At 37.2% G+C, this 17,492-nt stretch overlaps 1 protein-coding gene across 1 annotated transcript in view; it reads left to right on the top strand.

Moving 5' to 3' along the window:
- The first annotated feature begins 247 nt into the window (after positions 1–247).
- Positions 248–17,492, top strand: part of TFB1M (transcription factor B1, mitochondrial) — a 68,440-nt gene continuing 51,195 nt past the window's right edge. Inside the window, exons 1-2 of the mRNA XM_008688528.2 lie at positions 248–446; positions 3,288–3,439. Of these exons, the coding sequence (XP_008686750.1) occupies positions 314–446; positions 3,288–3,439 (285 nt within the window). The 5' untranslated portion in view covers positions 248–313. The remainder of the gene's footprint in view (positions 447–3,287; positions 3,440–17,492) is intronic.

The raw sequence follows: 17,492 nt of genomic DNA, 5'->3' as shown, positions 1-17,492 counted from the left end.
GTCTCCCCCAAGGGCCGCTCTGGCCACCGCCCACCCAGGAGAGACCCCGCCCTCCCCGATCCTCCAACCCTCAAGGGCGAAAAGCAGCGCGCACCCAGCCTGCACCGCGCTTAGCGAGACGCAGCGCATGCGCTCTGGGTGAGCCTAGATTTCCTGTCTGTCACGCGCTTCCGGCGAGTACATCCGACCAATAAGGTGGGCTCGGAGGCGGGCCTTAATGCTTCCCTGCTCCCGCCCACCCTTCCACGCCCTGAATGATTTAATAGCTGCGCGAAAAGTGCGCGGTGAGACTTGCGAGGTGCCGCGAGGCTTCATGGCTACCTCTGGGACGCTGAGCACTTTCCGTCTCCCGCCGTTGCCCACGATTCGAGAAATCATTAAATTATTCAGGCTGCAAGCAGCGAAACAGCTCTCCCAGAATTTTCTCCTGGACTTGAAGCTGACAGGTGGCTGGCTTCTCAGTGCTCCCCCACATCCCCGGGGACGTGGGCCGGGGGTTTCGCGCGGACCCTGAGGGCGGGTGTCTGGGGTCAGGCAGTGTGCAGCGGGCCTTAGGTCAGGTCCTTCTACCCGCTTTGTGCTGTAAGAACCCCGGAGCACCGCCCAGGAGAAGCGTGGAATGTGTTGTTCGCCCGTAGAATGGCGTGCTCGCGGGCGTTTGCCGTGGGCTAGTGAAGTCAGGTTGTGTAGACGCAGAGCAAACACTAGGGGAGGCAGGGGTAGCGTATCGTGAAAGGCGGCTGTGGAAATTCGAATCTCGTGTTTATAAAAGGGCACTGCATGTGTAACTAGTTTTGCTTTTCATGCAATTTAAAGTTACCAGGATTTAAATTAGTGCGGGAAGTTTTTCAATAACATGTCGAAGAAGTTTCACTCGTGGGATTACGTTATTTAAACGTTTACTTGTTGAATCCAGAACCCTCGAGGGCGCAAATATTCAGTAAATACGTATCAGACAAGCTACTATGTGCCAGTGCCGGAGATGCACTTTGGGAGTGAACAAGGCAAAGTCTGTCCTCAAGGAGCTTACATTTTTAGAACGTTTACATTCCCACTCCTATTTTAAGTCATTACGAGGTAAAATTTATGTGCAGTAAAATTAACTAGTTTGAAGTGTAGAGTTTGATGAGTTTTGACAGAGGTATACATTGGATTAGCGGCGACCCCCATTTCTTGGTGATACTTTCTTCTAAAAGGAGGTTGCAAGAATAATATGTATTACAAATATGTCCACTAATTCACCTTTGGAATATTTACCATATTTGAGGTTTTGCTGTTTAATTCCATTTTGGCCCCTCTCGAGAAGCTGAAAAGATCAAATCATACCCAGAAAATTCATTTCCAGTTAAATGAAGTGTAGTCCACAAACCATCAATAAGATGTCTTATTTCTTGGATGTGGAGTCTTTATTCTGCTAGTAGAAATGTGACTTTGGGTAAATAGCTTAACTAAGCTTTAGTTTCTCATCTGTTAATTGGAGGAAGGCCCTTACTGCAAGATCGTTAAACGGTTACCCACCTCTAAAATTCTTTAGTTCTAGTAGTAACTAGAACCAGCCTTGTCTGCCAGTAATTAGTCACATTGTGTAGGTATAAAGCACCATTCTTAAGATGGAAAATATAGGTCTTTATATTTTCAATGTAAAAAAAAAACTTTGTTTACAGTATCTTGTGTGAGCCTTTATTCACTCTCAGGAGTAAATTCTGGAATCCGGGTGCTATTTCCTCTTCTCTGGGAACCGAAGTGAAGGGAGATTAAAGTACTTGTCTGAGGTGAGACGCTCAGGTGGGAGCAGATGCTTCTTGGATTGACCATGCCTTTTTGATATTCATTGTATTTGAATGTGCCTGAAAAGTTTGCAGGCAGAGCCCCTGACCTCTCCACTATACTAGCTCTGCGTTAAATTCATGATGCCTGTGCTTAATGTATCAATTCTGTTCCTTCCAAAAGGCCTTGGTCTGTAGTGGAGGAAGAATTGCTTTAGAATTTACACCTGAGCTGGAGTCCCTTCTCTTCCATTTGCTTTCTAGATGACCTTGCACAAATGAAACAGTAGAGAAGGAAATTAAAAAGTTCAGAGAAGTTAAATTGGGATAGTAGTTCTTAATGTGTTGGAAGGATTGGAACGATTGTGAGAGGCAAAAGTGAGAAAGCATGTAAAGCACCTAAAATGAATGGTTGGTGAGCATCTACTGATTCCCTCCCAGCACCAGTTAAAAGACAAAACTATTTTGGGGCGCCTGGGTGGCTCAGTTGGTTTAGTGTCCCACTCTTGATTTCTGCTCAGGTCATGATCTTGGGGTGGTGAGATTAGCCCAGCCTGGGGCTCTGCTCTCAGCAGGGAGTCTGCTTGAGATTCTCTCCCTCTCCCACTACCCCTCCCCCTCACTCTTTCTCTAAAATAAATAAATCTTAAAAAAAGACAAACTATTTTTGCATTTAAGCATACAAAAATGGTACTATATAGTCTCAGTGAACACTGCAAAGAAGTGCTGGTATGTTTTCAGTGGCTAAATTTCCACTATCCCAGGAGGCCCAGTTACTTGGATTTTAGTATCTCAGTCAATAAGACCAGCCCATTATATGTTTTTCCAGAAGTGATAATTGGTTGCAGTGAATCCTCAATAATCTTTTTCATGATTTCTTAAGGTCTGCTAGCTTAAAGAAGTTGATTAATTCAAAACATTTTTTCCATATCAATCTGCATATTTGCAAACCTTTAAACACCTCTACTAATAAGTTTAACTTTTTCCTAAAAATGACCAAGAATCTAAATTTCCGCTAGTCCTATGATCTAGGAACTTTTTGCTGTGGCCGTATTGACTAACTAGATGTCTATAGGTAAAAATGAGACTGCCAGCACCTTTTACTTTGGGATTTCAAACTAGCAGCACTGGAAATTCTGAATGTAAAACTAGTCTTACTTATTCAGATATTCAGTATTTGGCAACTCTAGAGACATGGTGCATGCTTACCTATTCAGTTTGTAGGAATTGATTGATTGGTTTGGTGGAGGAGCAGATAGAAAATACAGCATTAACTATATTTAGGTTAGGAAGTTTGTCATGATAATCCTATTTTTGTTAAGGGACTGATGATACAGGTCAACTATGATGTGGTAGTATAGTGAATGGCCACTATATGTTGGTTTAGGTTAAGAGTTAAATAATTGGACAAATACAGTATGAAGGATTAGTTGAGTAATGGTTGATAAGAATTTGTAGAGGTTATTGTTAAATTGTGTACATTGAAATTTATTAAGATAATTAAAACGTTCTTTCTTCTAGATAAAATTGTAAGGAAAGCTGGGAATCTGACAGATGCTTATGTTTATGAAGTGGGCCCTGGGCCAGGGGGAATCACAAGATCCATTCTCAATGCCAACGTTGCTGAACTTTTGGTGGTTGAAAAGGATAGTCGATTTATTCCTGGATTACAGGTAAGATACTTAAAAATGTCTTTTTTAGGAGGCAAAAACCCAATTTAAATCTTGAGGCCATGATTCTTAAGCCTCAGGATATCCGAGGATTGTATAGGTTGCTCTTCAAACTGCAGATCTCCAGGCCCCATTTCAGAGATTCTAATTCCATAGTCTGGAGAGGTCTGGGAATTGCATTTCTAACAAGCATCCTAGCTTGGTCTTTTGACCACTACTTGAATAAACCTGCGTTATGCATCAGTGCTAAACAAGTTAGTTGCTTTGTGTGATCTTTTTTTAATCTAATAGCTGTGCTTGTTCTGGCTCATTCCTTCAAAAATAAGTAAATAATGCCAATCATAACTTAGTTATTGGCATGACTTACGAGAACTTCATTTAGATTCAGAAAATCATTTCTACACGCAAAACATGGGGAAAACACTTGCTTTTTTAAGAGATTAATTGTTAAGCTAAAGTGTTTGGTAAGAATTTAAGTGAAGAACTGAAGTTGTACCACTGTACACATAGATTTAAGATGAGGTGTGAATGAAGTGATACATGCATCTTTAAAACTGTAGCTGCCATTGTTATATGGGAAATATTTGAGGGAACTGGGCATGTTGAAGGAGATTCATAGCTGTCTCTGAAAAGGTGGAGTAAAGAGGATAGCTGATTTTGATTTCTAAAAACTAATACAAATAGGTGGAAATTGAGGGAGGCAGGTGTGGATTTAAAGTAAGGAGGGACGTATATGTTTTTAAATGGTGGCAATCAGTGAAACCCATTTTATCAGGGATTTTATTTTATTTTATTTTTTTTTTAAAGATTTTATTTATTTATTCGACAGAGATAGAGACAGCCAGCGAGAGAGGGAACACAAGCAGGGGGAGTGGGAGAGGAAGAAGCAGGCTCATAGCGGAGGAGCCTGATGCGGGGCTCGATCCCATAATGCCAGGATCATGCCCTGAGCCGAAGGCAGACTCTTAACCGCTGTGCCACCCAGGCGCCCCTATCAGGGATTTTATAAAGGGAATTCTTCACGGGGGTGGGGGGGGACTTAATGGCTGAAGGGCTTTTGTTTGATTCCTCTGTAATTCTAAAACTTTAGAAGAGCCCTTAGCCTTTGGCTTAGATGAGTAGCAGTTTATTAAATGAGTCCAACAGAATAATAAAATTATCTGCATTATTACTTTCACACAAGAGACAACTTGGTTTAAAATTGGTACAGTCTAATGCTTATATGTGCAATCATTGAAAAATGTTTCATTTCTACCAGAATGTTTGAGGAAATTTGTTTGAGAATCTAGGGCTTTCCCTTTAGGTTTTTTCCTCTAGCCCTTTCTGGACATGGGGAATACTCATCTGACTTTTTTGCATTTGAAGAGACTTCCTAACCCTCAATCTTACCATCTGCTATACGTAATTCTTTCTTATGAGGCAAGGAAGAGAACCAAATTTCTGTTCATCCCCACCTTAATTTACACGTTCTCTTTTCCTCATCTCAACTAAAGATCTTTGAAGACAGACTATTTAAAAGGCAAATACACGCTTCTCTATTCAGCTGCCCCACCAACACCCTGCACTCCTAACCCTGCCTTGTTTTATTTGTCTCATTAGACTGATCATCTGATACACTATATTTTCTTATTTGTTGTCTGTCTTACCCTTCTGGAATGTCAGTGCCAAGAGCATGGAGATTTTTGTGTGTTTTGTTCCCTGCTCTATCTCTGCCACGTGTAACTGTGGCTGGTATATAATTCTTCTATAGGTGTTCAATAATTTCTTAAATGGGAAAATAAAAGATTGACTATATGGCTATGTACCTATCTAATTAACGAACTAAATGTGTCATTTAATAGTTAAAAGGAATAATTGTGCAGCATTGATTATTAAGTTTTGTGTTCTTTTTTCTAAATATAAAGATTTATTTTAAGGTAAATTGCTTTGTAAGAAATGTGTATTTGTCTTATCCGTTTTTGTAGAAGAAGCAAAATTAATTCTTAGTGTCTTACATTGCAGGAAAGGAATTTGCCTTAAAAAGAAATGTTGGGTACTAAAATATCAAATAGATTTCTTTTTCCTATAAAGAATGTTTCAATATGTAAAACCACTTTCATTTAGAGGTACTAAATTAATCATAAAACTGAATAAAGGCAGAAGGAGTGATCTATTTTAAGGATTCCATTTTAGTGGTTTCTAAGCTAATAAAACTACTTTTTAAAGAAATTGTAATAATTTTTAAAATGTCTTCTGGCTGAAACTATGTCATTTGTGTCTTAATCCAATTCTTATGATACCATCATGAGGCATCTTAGGGTCTTAGGGGAAAGAACATAGTGCTAACATACAGTTTTCACCATCAGCATGTTGGAAAGTAAAAAAAAAAAAAAAAAAGTCTCTTTTAATATGTGAACGCACTATAGGATAGTTTTGTGGTAAAGAACACGGACTCCAGCGTCAGATTGCCTGGCTTTGACTTCAGGCTCTATCATTTACTGGTTATATGTCTTTGGGCAGCTAACTATGTCCTCTGTGGTTCAGTTTGCTCATAGGATTGTAGTGAGGATTAAATGAATGCCTCATACTTGGTTAAGCACTCAGTATAATTTTTGATATAAATAATTAAGTTACTGGCCCTCTGCCTTGGGCATCTGTTAATTAAGGATTGATCAGGAGACTGCTTATCTGGGCAGAGGTATAGGAGAACAGTAAAGTTATTCCTTCGGAACAGTAGAATAAAAATCCCCAGTGCCATGAAAATGTTGGAGCTCTCTCCCAACAGCTCAAGTTAGCATTGGACATCTAGGGTTTCTTTCTCTTTATGCTGTAGCATTTCCTTGTGATTGTGCATTTTTAGGGTTTTGTTGTTGTTAATTATTTTTTAGTTGCTTTTTGTTGTTACATTTTTATAGCTGGGCGGATTCTCTGTGCTCTGGAGGGGAGTGAGATTTTTTGGTACCTCAGGGAACTTGAGGTTTTGTTAAGTTCTTCCCCCATTTCAGAATTGGAGAGAACAACATAAGTAGTACGTTCTCCCTGAAGTAAATAATCTGGGTTCTTCATTTTTTTTTCCTGTTTGTTATTAATACATAAAATCTTTAAAACAACATAAAATCTTACTGCGCGAAGTACTTTATTTTACAGCTTTATTGAGTATTATTGATGTGCAGTTTACTGCATATGTTAAAAGTGTACAGATTACCGAATTTTGACAAATATATAATCTCCTGAAACTATCACCACAATCAAGATAATGAACATCACCTTCAAGATTCCTCATTTTCCTTTATAATCCATCCATCCCTCCTCCCCTTCCCTATCTTCAGACAACCATTGCTCTGTTTTGTCACTATAGGATATTTTCCATTTTTTAGAATTTTATGCAAATGGAATCATACAGTATGTGCTCTTTTTTGCCTTATGTCTTCTACTGAGCATAAATATTTAGAGAGTCATCCATGTTGGGTGTTAATCAGTAGTTTGATTTTTTTTTTTTTATTGCTGACTTATTCCATTGTATGGATATGCCAGATTTGTAGATCCATTCACTAGTTGATGGATTTTGGGTTGTTTTCATTTTTTTGGCAATTATGTATAGAGCTATCATTAACATTCATATGCAAGCCTTTGTGTGAATATATACTTTTATTTCTCTTGATAAAAGAATTAGATGTGGAGTGTCTGAATCTTATGGTAGGTGTATGTTAAACTTTTTGTGAAACTACCAAATTATTGGGGCACTTGGGTGGCTCAGTTGGTTGTGCATCTGCCTTCTGCTCAGGTCTTGATCCCAGGGTCCTGGGATCGAGCCCCACATCGGGCTCCCTGCTTCTCCCTCTCCCACTCCCCCCGCTTCTGTACTCCCTCATCTGTCAAATAAATAAAGAAAATCTTTAAATAAAAAACAAAAAAAACCTACCGAACTATTTTACAAAGTGGCTGTACCATTTAACATTCCCCCCAGCTGTGCATGAGAGTTCCCTTTACTTCACACACTTCTCACACTTGGTATGGTTAATCTTTTTAATTGTACCATCCAAATGAGCATATAGTGGTATCTTAATGTGGTTTTTATTTCCATTTTCCTAATCAGTAATATTGGACATATTTTCTTAAGATTTATTTATGTTTAGAAAGAGAGTGTCGGGGGAGGGTGGCGGGCAGAGGGAGAGGGAAAGAGGAAATCCTCAAGCAGACTGCCCACTGAGTGCAGAACCCGAGCTAGGGCTTGATCCCAGGACCCTGAGATCATGACCTGAGCCGAAAGTAAAAGTTAGCTGCTTAACCCACCAAGCCGCCCAGGTGCCCCTGGACGTATTTTCACGTGTTTATTTGCCATCTGTATATCATCTTTTGAGAATTGTCCAAATATTTTGAGCATTTCTTGTTTTGTCTTTGTATTTACTGTATTATAAGAAATCTTTATATTGTTTAGATACAAGTATTTTGTCAGATACATGTTTTGTAGTGCTTTCTGCTCAGATGGGACTTAACGTTTTCATTTTTGACATTTAACAGTGTCTTTCAAAGAGTAAAACCTAGTTTTAATGAAGTACAGTTTATCAATTTTTTCCTTTTGAATTTGATGCTTTTTGCATCTTATCTTAAAAAATAATTGTCAAAACAAGAATTTCCATATTTTCTTCTAGATGTTTTATAGTTTCAAGTTTTTCATGTAGGTTTATGATACATTTTGAGATACCTTTGTGCGTAGTGTAGGTAGGAGTAGAAGTTTGGTTTTTTTGCACCATTTATTGAAAATTTTATCTTTTCTTCATTGAATTGCCTTGATCCTGTTGTCAAAAATCAACTGGTCTTGGGGCACCTGGGTGGCTCAGTCGGTTAAGCGTCTGCCTTCAGCTCAGGTCATGATCTCAGGGTCCTGGGATTGAGCCCCGCGTCAGGCTTCCTGCTCCGCGGCAAGCCTGCTTCTCCCTCTCCTCCCTGCTTGTGCTCTCTGTCGCTATCTCTGTCTCTCGCTCTCAAATAAATAAATAAAATATTTTTTTAAAAAATCAACTGGTCTTAGATATGGTGGTCTGTTTCTGGACTTGCAGTTGTTTCCAGTTGATATGTAGGTCTTTTTTTTTTTCACCAAGACCAACCTGTATTGATTACCGACCTTACCCTTCTTTTCAAAAATTGTTTTGGCTATTCTATAAGTCCTGTGCATTTCCATATAGTTTTAAAATTAGATCATCAATTTCCTTTTTTTTTAAAGCCTGATGAGACTTGGATTGGGATTGGACTAAAACTATAGGTCACTGTAAGGAGAACTCATGGCATCTTAAGCATAAGTTTCTGATCTGTAAACATGGTATGCTTCCCTGTTTATTTAGGTTTTCTTCAGTTTCTCTCAACAGTGTTTTGTAGTTGTAAGTATACAAGTCTTGCACATCTTTTGTCAAATTTACCCCTATGTCCTATTTTTTTGATGCCATTGTACTTGGTATTGATTTTTAATTTCGATTTCCATTTGTTTGTTGCTACTGTGTAGAAACACCATCTGTTTTAAAGTGGACTTTGTATCCTGCAGCCTTGCTGTGCTCACTTCTTCATGGCTGTTTTGTAGATTTATTAGGCTTTTCTGCATGTGTTATTTCATCTGCTATAAAGACCATTTTACCTTCTCCATTTCAGTATCTTTGCCTCTATTTCTTCTTGTCTTGGCTAGAATCTCCAGTACTGTTTTGAACAGAATTAGGGGTAGACCTCCTTGCCTGTCCCTGATCTCAGGGGGAAAGCATTCAGACTTTCACCATTGAGTATGATGTTGTAGGTTTTGCCTGGATCTCCTTTTTCAGACTGAGGAAGGTCCCTCTGTTCCTATTTTGCTGAGAGGTTGTGGTGCTTTGTTTATTTTTTGTTCTTGTTTTAAATAATGGATGTTGAGTTTGCAGAAATACTTCTGAGTTTATTGAGGTAATCATGTGGCTTTTTTTTTTAATATGGTGAATTGGGGTTTTTTTTGTTTTATTTTCTAATGGTAAATCAACCATCAGTGATATCTTCTCATTCCTGATATTGGTAATTTGTGGGTCTCTCTTTTTTTCCTGATCAGTCTGGCCGCATATTGGTGAACTTGTTGATCTTCTCAAAAAAGAACAACAAAAAAGCTCTTGATTGCATTAATCTTTCTGTCTTGGGTTCTGTTTTCTATTTCATTGATTTCTGCCCTGAAATCTTTGTTATTTTGTTTCCTTGAGGTTAACTTTGTTCTTTCTATAGTTTTTAATGTGTGGAAGCTGAGGTTGTTTCTTTGAAGCCTTTCTTGTTTTCTTACAGGTGTCTAGTGCTATAAATATCCCTCTCAGTACAACCTGGGCAGAATCCCACAAATTTTGATAGGTTGTGTTTTCATTTTCATTCATTCATAATGAATTAAATTTACTAATTTACTTCAAAAAAATTTTTCAGATATTAGACCTAAAGAAAGACTTCTGGAAGAAGTTCAGAATTCCCATATAAACCTTCAACTCCAGTTTCCCTTTTAATTTCTTATTTGACTTGTTGGGTTACTTAGATGTATATCATTTAGCTTGTGAATTTTGGGGTTTTTCAGATATCTTTCTTTTACTAGTTTTTAATTCCATTGTGATCAGAGAACATACTTTGCATGACTTGAATAATTTTAAATTATAGTTGTTTTATGGTGTACATATGATTTGTCTTGGTAAATGTTCCTTATGCATTTGAAAAGAATATACATTCTGCTGAAAAGAATGTGTATTCCTCTGTAAGGATATGCATTCTGGTAAAAAGAATATGCATTCTTCTGTTGTTGGATGCTACAGAAATTTCAATTAGGTCAAGTTGGGGTTATTCAAGTCTTCTGTACCCTTAGTGATTTCCTACTTGTTCTGTTATTTATTAAGAGAAAGGTATTGAAGTCTCCAATTCTGACTGCAGACTTGTCTGTCTCTCCTTGCAGTTCTATCAGTTTCTCTTTCGTCTGTTTTGAAGCACTGTTATTAGGTGCATAAACATTTAGGGTTCTTATGTCTTTATGATGAATTGGTTCCTCTATCATTTTTTTTCTTTTAAGATTTATTTATTTATTTATTTGACAGAGAGACAGCAAGAGAGGGAACACAAGCAGAGGGAGTGGGAGAGGGAGAAGTGGACTTCCCACTGAGCATGGAGCCCAATGGCGGGGCTCAATCCCACGACCCTGGGATCGTGACCTGAGCCAAAGGCAGATGCTTAATGACTGAGCCACCCAGGCTCCCCTGGTTCCTTTATCATTATGAAATTATCGCCATGATCCCTGGTGATATTCTTTCCTCTAAAATCTACCTTGATAATATAGCCATTCCAGCTTTCTTTTGATTAATGTTAAAGTGATATACTTTTTCATCCTTTTTATTTGTGTCTTTATATTTAAAGCGGGTTTCTTGTAGGCATCTGGGTCTTGCTTTTTTCCCACCAATCTGATCATCGATGTCTTCTGTATTAGTTTTCTGTAACAAATTACCACAAACACAATAGCCCTAAAATGACACAAAATTATTCTCTTACAGTTCTGGGGATAAGAAATCTAAAATGAATGTCAGTAGGGCCCTATTCCTTTTCTGGAGGCTTCAGGGAAGAATTGTTTCCTTGCCTTTTTCAGCTTCTGGAGGCCCTGGACCTCTTGCTTCTATATTTACTATTGACTTTAATCCTTCTGTGTCACTCTTACTAAGGCCCTTGTGACTGATTATGTTGGGTTCCTCGAGATAATCTAGGATGATCTCCCCATCTTCCNNNGATCTTTAATCACATCTGCGAAGTCCTTTTTACCATGTAAGGAAACATAGTTACAGGGATTAGGATAGAAACATCGTTGTGGGGCCAGTATTCAGCCCGCTGCAATTTTTATCTATAACTCTGTTTTACTGTTTTAGTAATTTATTGAAGGTGTATGGTTATATATCTTTAATGTATCCCAATTTATCTTCAAGTAGTAAGATAGCACTTTATGTATAGCATACAAATCTTACAATAGCGTATTTGTATTTCTCCTTGCAGGCTTTTGTACTATTATCATATATTCTACTTCTCCATGTCTTGTAAAGTTCACAATACAGTGTAATTTTTGTTTTAAAAGTCAATTCTATATTAAAGAGAATTCAATACCGTTGACTTTTGAACAGTGTGGGGGTTAGGGGTGCTGACCCCCACATAGTTGAAAATCCACATATAACTTTGGACTCCCCAGAAACTTAACTACTGAGGTCTACTGTTAACTAGAAGCCTTACCAATAACCAGTCAGTTAATGCATACTTTGTATGTAATGTGTGTTATGTACTGTATTCTTATAATAAAGTAAGCTAGAGAAAGGAAAATGTTATTTACAAACTCATAAGGAAGGGCACCTGGGTTGCTCAGTTGGTTAGGCATCTGACTCTTGGTTTCAGCTCATGTCCTCCCCACATCAGGCTCCATGCTCAGCATGGAGTCTGCTTGTTCCTCTCCCTCCGATCCTCCCCCTGTGCACGCACACACTCTCTCTCAAAATCTTTAAAAAAGGAAAAAAAAAAGAATATATTTATAGTACTGTAAGAAATCTGCATGTAAGTGGACTGACCAGTACTGTTCAAACCCTGTTGTTAAAGTGTCAACTCTAATAAGAAAAATTTTACATATTTACACATTTGGTTACTTTTGGGGGGGAGTATTAAGTAGATTCCATGCCCACCATGGAGCTCAACACAGAGCTTGAACTCACGACCCTGAGATCAAGAGTTGGACGTTCAACCAACTGAGCCCCTCAGGTGCCCCCCATATGGTTACTAGTTTGAGTACTCCTCATCCATATTTCCATTTAGTATTATTTTCTTTCTACCTGGAAGACTTTCTTTAGCATTTTTTATAACTGTGGATCTGTTGGTGACAGAACTTTCAGTGTTTGTATGTCTAAAATGTGTTTTATTTTGCCTTGGTTTTTGAAAAACATACTGGCAGGGTTTTTTTCTTCTAGTAGTCAAAAAATGTTGCTCCGCCGTCTTCTCATTTGCATTGTTTCTGACAAGAAATCTGTTGTCATTCTTATTTTTGCCCCTCTGCCTTTTTTCTCTGCCTCCTTTTAAGATTTACTCTCTATCACTGGTTTTGAGCAATTTTATCATGGTGCACCTTGGTGTCCTTTTCTTCATGTTTCTTTTGTGTTGGGCTCCTTGAGCTTCTTGGATCTGCAGGTTTTCCTGCATTTCCTGCTGTCCAGAGTCTGAAAATTGTAGTTTCATCTATTTTGTCCATTTTTTATCTGTTTAAGCCAGAAGAATCTACCTGGTCTTTTATACTCCATCTTAGCCAGAGTAAGAAGCCCTAGGATTCCTCTTAATTATTATGTGCTTATTTCATGGAATTTTGGAGACAGTAAGTCATGATTATTGTTATTATTGCCTCTGGGTTTTATGATGGGTAAACAGTGATTATTTCTACTTGACAGGCAGGGTGGAAAGCTCACAGGATTGAGAATCTGATAGGCTGGTGTCAGATCTCAGAAACAGCACATACTAGCTTTGTGATCTTGAGTTTGCTATTGAACCAGTTTTAGCTTCAGCTTTCTCATCTGCAGCATGGGAATAATAGCTATCATTTGTGATTCTTGCAAGGATAGATGGAAATTTATGTAAAGTATGTGAAGAGCCTGCCATATTGCCAGTAGCTAGTAAATGATGCCTCTTCCCTGTCATTTTATAAAGGGATATATAAAGTTTTTAGTCATCCTGGCAAAAGGAACTGTTTTTCAACAGAGATAATAAAACTTTTAAATTCTTTTATCTCTAGCAGATTTTACAAAAGAAAAGATTGCCTGACTTTCTGTTGTGACATGATTGCATCACACATGTGACTTACTTGATACAGCTATAGCTATAGTTAATCAAAACTCAACAAATAAGTAAAAGGTGGCCTACAGCCAAAGTGATTTCCTAGCCCGCTACAAATTAGAAGTACAGAGATCAATGCTAGAAGCAGACCCACTGACAACAGCAAGAAGTAACAGTTATTACTGTGGCAGAAAAGCTATAAAAAGCAAACATAAAAAGTAAAAAAAAAAAAAAAAAAAAACACAGCTCAGTAGTGAGAGATCATAACCATTGAAGCCATTACTCTACAGGCAACAGTGACCCTAGTCATCAAGAAAAGGGTGAAATTGGGTTCACTGTTCTCAGCTTAAGGAAGAGAATTGTGTGATATTGTATGGAAGGATTTCTATCTGAAAGGTTTTTTTCTTTTTTTATTTTCACAAGTTTTTTTAATTGAAGTATAATTAACATACAGTGTTAGTTTCAGGTGTACAGTATAATGATCAATAATTCTATACATTTCCCAGTGCTCATCAAGGTAAATGTACTCTTAATTCTCTTTATCTGTTTCACCTCTTCCCCCACCCAGATCCCCTCTGCAATGACTAGTTAGTTCTCTCTATTTAAGATTCTGTTTTTCTATTTTTCTCTTTTCTGTTTGTTTTGTTCTTTAAATTCCACATATAAGTGAAATCATATGGTACTTGTCTTTCTCTGACTGACTTATTTTACTTAGCATTATATTCCCTCGGTCCATCTGTGTTGCTGCAAATTTGAAGATTTCATTCTTTTTTATGCCTGAGTAATATTTCATTGTGTGTATATATATATATATATATATACATACACACACGTATATATATATATACACACACCACATCTTCTTTATCCATTCACCCATCCATGGACATGCGGGCTGCTTTCATATCGTGGCTATTGTAAATAATGCTGCAGTAAACAAGGGGGCGCATATATCTTTTCAAGTTAGTGTTTTAGTTTTTTGAGGTAAATACCCAGTAGTGGAATTACTGGATTTTATGGTAATTGTATTTTTAATATTTGAGGAACCTCCGTACTGTTTTCCACAGTGGCTATCCCAATTTACATTCCTACCGACAGTACATAAGGACTCCTTTTTCTCCACCTCCTCACCAACACTTATTATTTCTTGTATTTTTTTATTTTATCCATTCTGATGGGTATAAAGGGATATGTCACTGTGGTTTTTATGTGCATTTCTCTGATTAGTGATGTTGAGCATCTTTTCATGTCTGTTGACCATCTATATGTCTTCTTTGGAAAATGTTTACTCAGGTCCTCTGCCTATTTTTTAATAGAATTATTTGGTTTTTTTGGTGTTGAGTTGTAGAAGTTCTTTATATATTTTGGATATTATGTTTGGTTGATGTTTTCTTTCACTCTGCAAAAGCTTTTTATTTTGGTTAGTCCCAGTAATTTAGTTTTTCTTGTTTCCCTTGTCTGAGGAGACATATCTAGAAAAAATATTTTTATGGCCAATGTCAAAGGAATTGCTGCCTACATTTTCTTCTAGGTGTTTTGTGGTTTCAGGTCTCACATTTAGATCTTTAATCCATTTTAAGTTTATTTTTATGTATTATGTAAGAAAGTGATAGAGTTTCGTTCTTTTGCATGTAGCTGTCCAGTTTTCCAAGCACCATTTGTTGAAGAGACCATCTTTTTCCCCATTATATATTCTTGCCTCCTTTGTCAAAGATTAATTGACCGAAGAAGCATGGTTTTATTTCTGGGCTCTCTGTTCTGCTCCATTGATCTATATGCCTGTATTTTTGCCAGTACCATACTATTTTGATTGCTATAACTTTGCAGTATGTCTGGAAATCTGGGATTGTGAAAGCTCTAGCTTTGTTCTTTTTCAAGTTTGCTTTGGTTATTTGGTGTCTTTTATGGTTCCATATAAATTTTAGGGTAATTTGTACTAGTTCTGTGAAAATTTTTGGTATTTTGATAGGGATTGCATTGAACCTGTAGATTGCTGTGGGTAGTATGGACATTTTAGTGATACTGGCTTTTCTAGTCCATGAATATGGAATATCTTTACACTTGTGTCATCAGTTTTTTTCATCAGTGTTTCATAGTTTTTGGAGTATGGGTCTTTTACCTCCTTGGTTAAGTTTGTTCCTAGGTATTTTGTTATTTTGGGTGCAATTATAAATGGGATTGTTTCCTTAATTTTTCTTTCTGCTACTTCATTGTTATTCATTAAAAAATCATTCACCATGATCAAGTGGGATTTATTCCAGGAATGCAGGGGTGATTCAGTATTCGCTAATCAATCAATGTGATACCTCACATTAATAAGAGAAAGAAATAAAAAGAGAAAGAATAAAACCATGATCATCTCAATAGATGCAGAAAAAGCATTTGACAAAGTATAGCATCCATTCATGATAAAAACTCAACAAAATAGGTTTAGAGGGAACATACGTCGACATAATATTATGAAAAACTCACAGCTAATATCATGCTCAAATAGTCAAAAACTCAGAGCTTTTCCTCTAAGATCGGGAACAAGACAAAGATGTCGACTCTCGCCATTTTTATTCAACATAGTACTAGAAGTCCTAGCCACAGCAACTGGACAAGAAAAAGATATGATATGATACTATGTAACTTTGTTTTTAAGAAATGTTAACCACTGGTTGAATAGAAAGTTTACTAAATCAAATCTCAAAATCCTTGATGAGGCTGAGTAAATGAATTTCTGCTATACGTGTTTTGTCCTGTAACAAGTTGACTTTTTGAAATCATGCTATAATCTTCACCCTAAAGAAAAGTCTATTATAACATCTTAAATTCCTTTTGAATAATAGCATTAGTCTTTTTTATGTGTTCTATAGAAGAATACAAATTTTGTTTTTCACCTATCATATTCTGCATTATACATTCTTTCATTCTCATATAGTTTGCCTAACACTTTTGTCCAGCACTTCAACAATGTTTGGGTTCCTACTATGTAGCAGGTCAGGAAGAAGGTAATATCACCAGGCTGTGTAATTAATGATTTCGCTCACTGTACAATGCTGGTTGCCATGAGCCCCTCATGATAAGAAAGTGGCATAAAAAATACAAAATGACCAGTCAATATAGTTCTTTGTTCTCAAGGAATTTCTAGTTGTGTCTAAATTCCAAGAGTTGCATAAATTATTTCCTCATCAGATTAGATCACCAACAAATTACCTAGGTGGACCATAGTTACTTGCCCCCTATAGAAAAGCTATCTCTAAGACCTTGACTTAGAAGAGAGAGATGTTTTAAGTCACCAAATGAAGAATTCTCCTGCATTTGTTTCCTCATTTTTTGTTTTTATTTTTATTTTATTTTTATTTTTTTTTAAAGATTTTATTTATTTATTTGACAGAGAGACAGCCAGCGACAGAGGGAACACAAGCAGGGGGAGTGGGAGAGAAGGAAGCAGGCTCCCAGCCTCATTTTTTAAAAAGGCATTCTCCATCATTTTGTTCCCTATACCCCTTATAAAACTTAATACTAGAAAAAATCATCTTCTCTCATGGGGATTTAGTATAATTATTTCCAGTACAGACTAAGAATTCTATAATTCAGTATATAAATTGTGAGAGTTAACACCTTTAGGATTTACATACGTGCTTCTCCTTTTCATGGTTTGGTTTTCTGTTTCTTCTTTTACGGCCTTATCTAATGAATGCCTTTTACTCTAAGCTGACTTAAATCTCGTTTTGGAAGGATTTAGGATTGAAAACTAAAATAAAAATGATAGAACAATTTAAGAGTGTCTGCAAGAATACTCATTTGACTGTAATCAAGTACTTGGATTCATAGGCAGCTGTGCCTTTGAACACATTATGAGCTAACACCAACAGGGTTTTAAAGTGTAATATAGCAGTGTTCTTGAAGGTCTGTAATAGTGATCTTTCCCACCTCTCCACCATCCCCCAAATATTGTCATGATAATGAAAACATCTTTCTCTAGTGGTTGGTTAGAAAGTGTTTGTGTGTCATTGCAGAGTATCATTAGGTGTTTAAATAGTTATTGTCTGTAATCATGCTCTGATTTCACTTTGTATAGTGTTTTTTCCCCCCATAATTGCTTCAAAGACCTTCATTTAAAGCTGTGGTCACCAGTGTTCACTCCTTCTGCAGGAGAGAGTCTGAAAGCGGAAGATCAAGCTACAAAGTGGTCTTAGAAGAGGTACACATTTTAGGGGCACCTGGGTGCAGTCGTTAAGTGTCTGCCTTCGGCTCAGGTCATGATCCCAGG

Source organism: Ursus maritimus, unplaced genomic scaffold (genome assembly GCF_017311325.1).
Source record: "Ursus maritimus isolate PB19 unplaced genomic scaffold, ASM1731132v1 scaffold_13, whole genome shotgun sequence".
In the NCBI taxonomy this organism is placed as follows: domain Eukaryota; kingdom Metazoa; phylum Chordata; class Mammalia; order Carnivora; family Ursidae; genus Ursus; species Ursus maritimus.
This window is presented reverse-complemented; position numbering and strand designations above follow the sequence as displayed.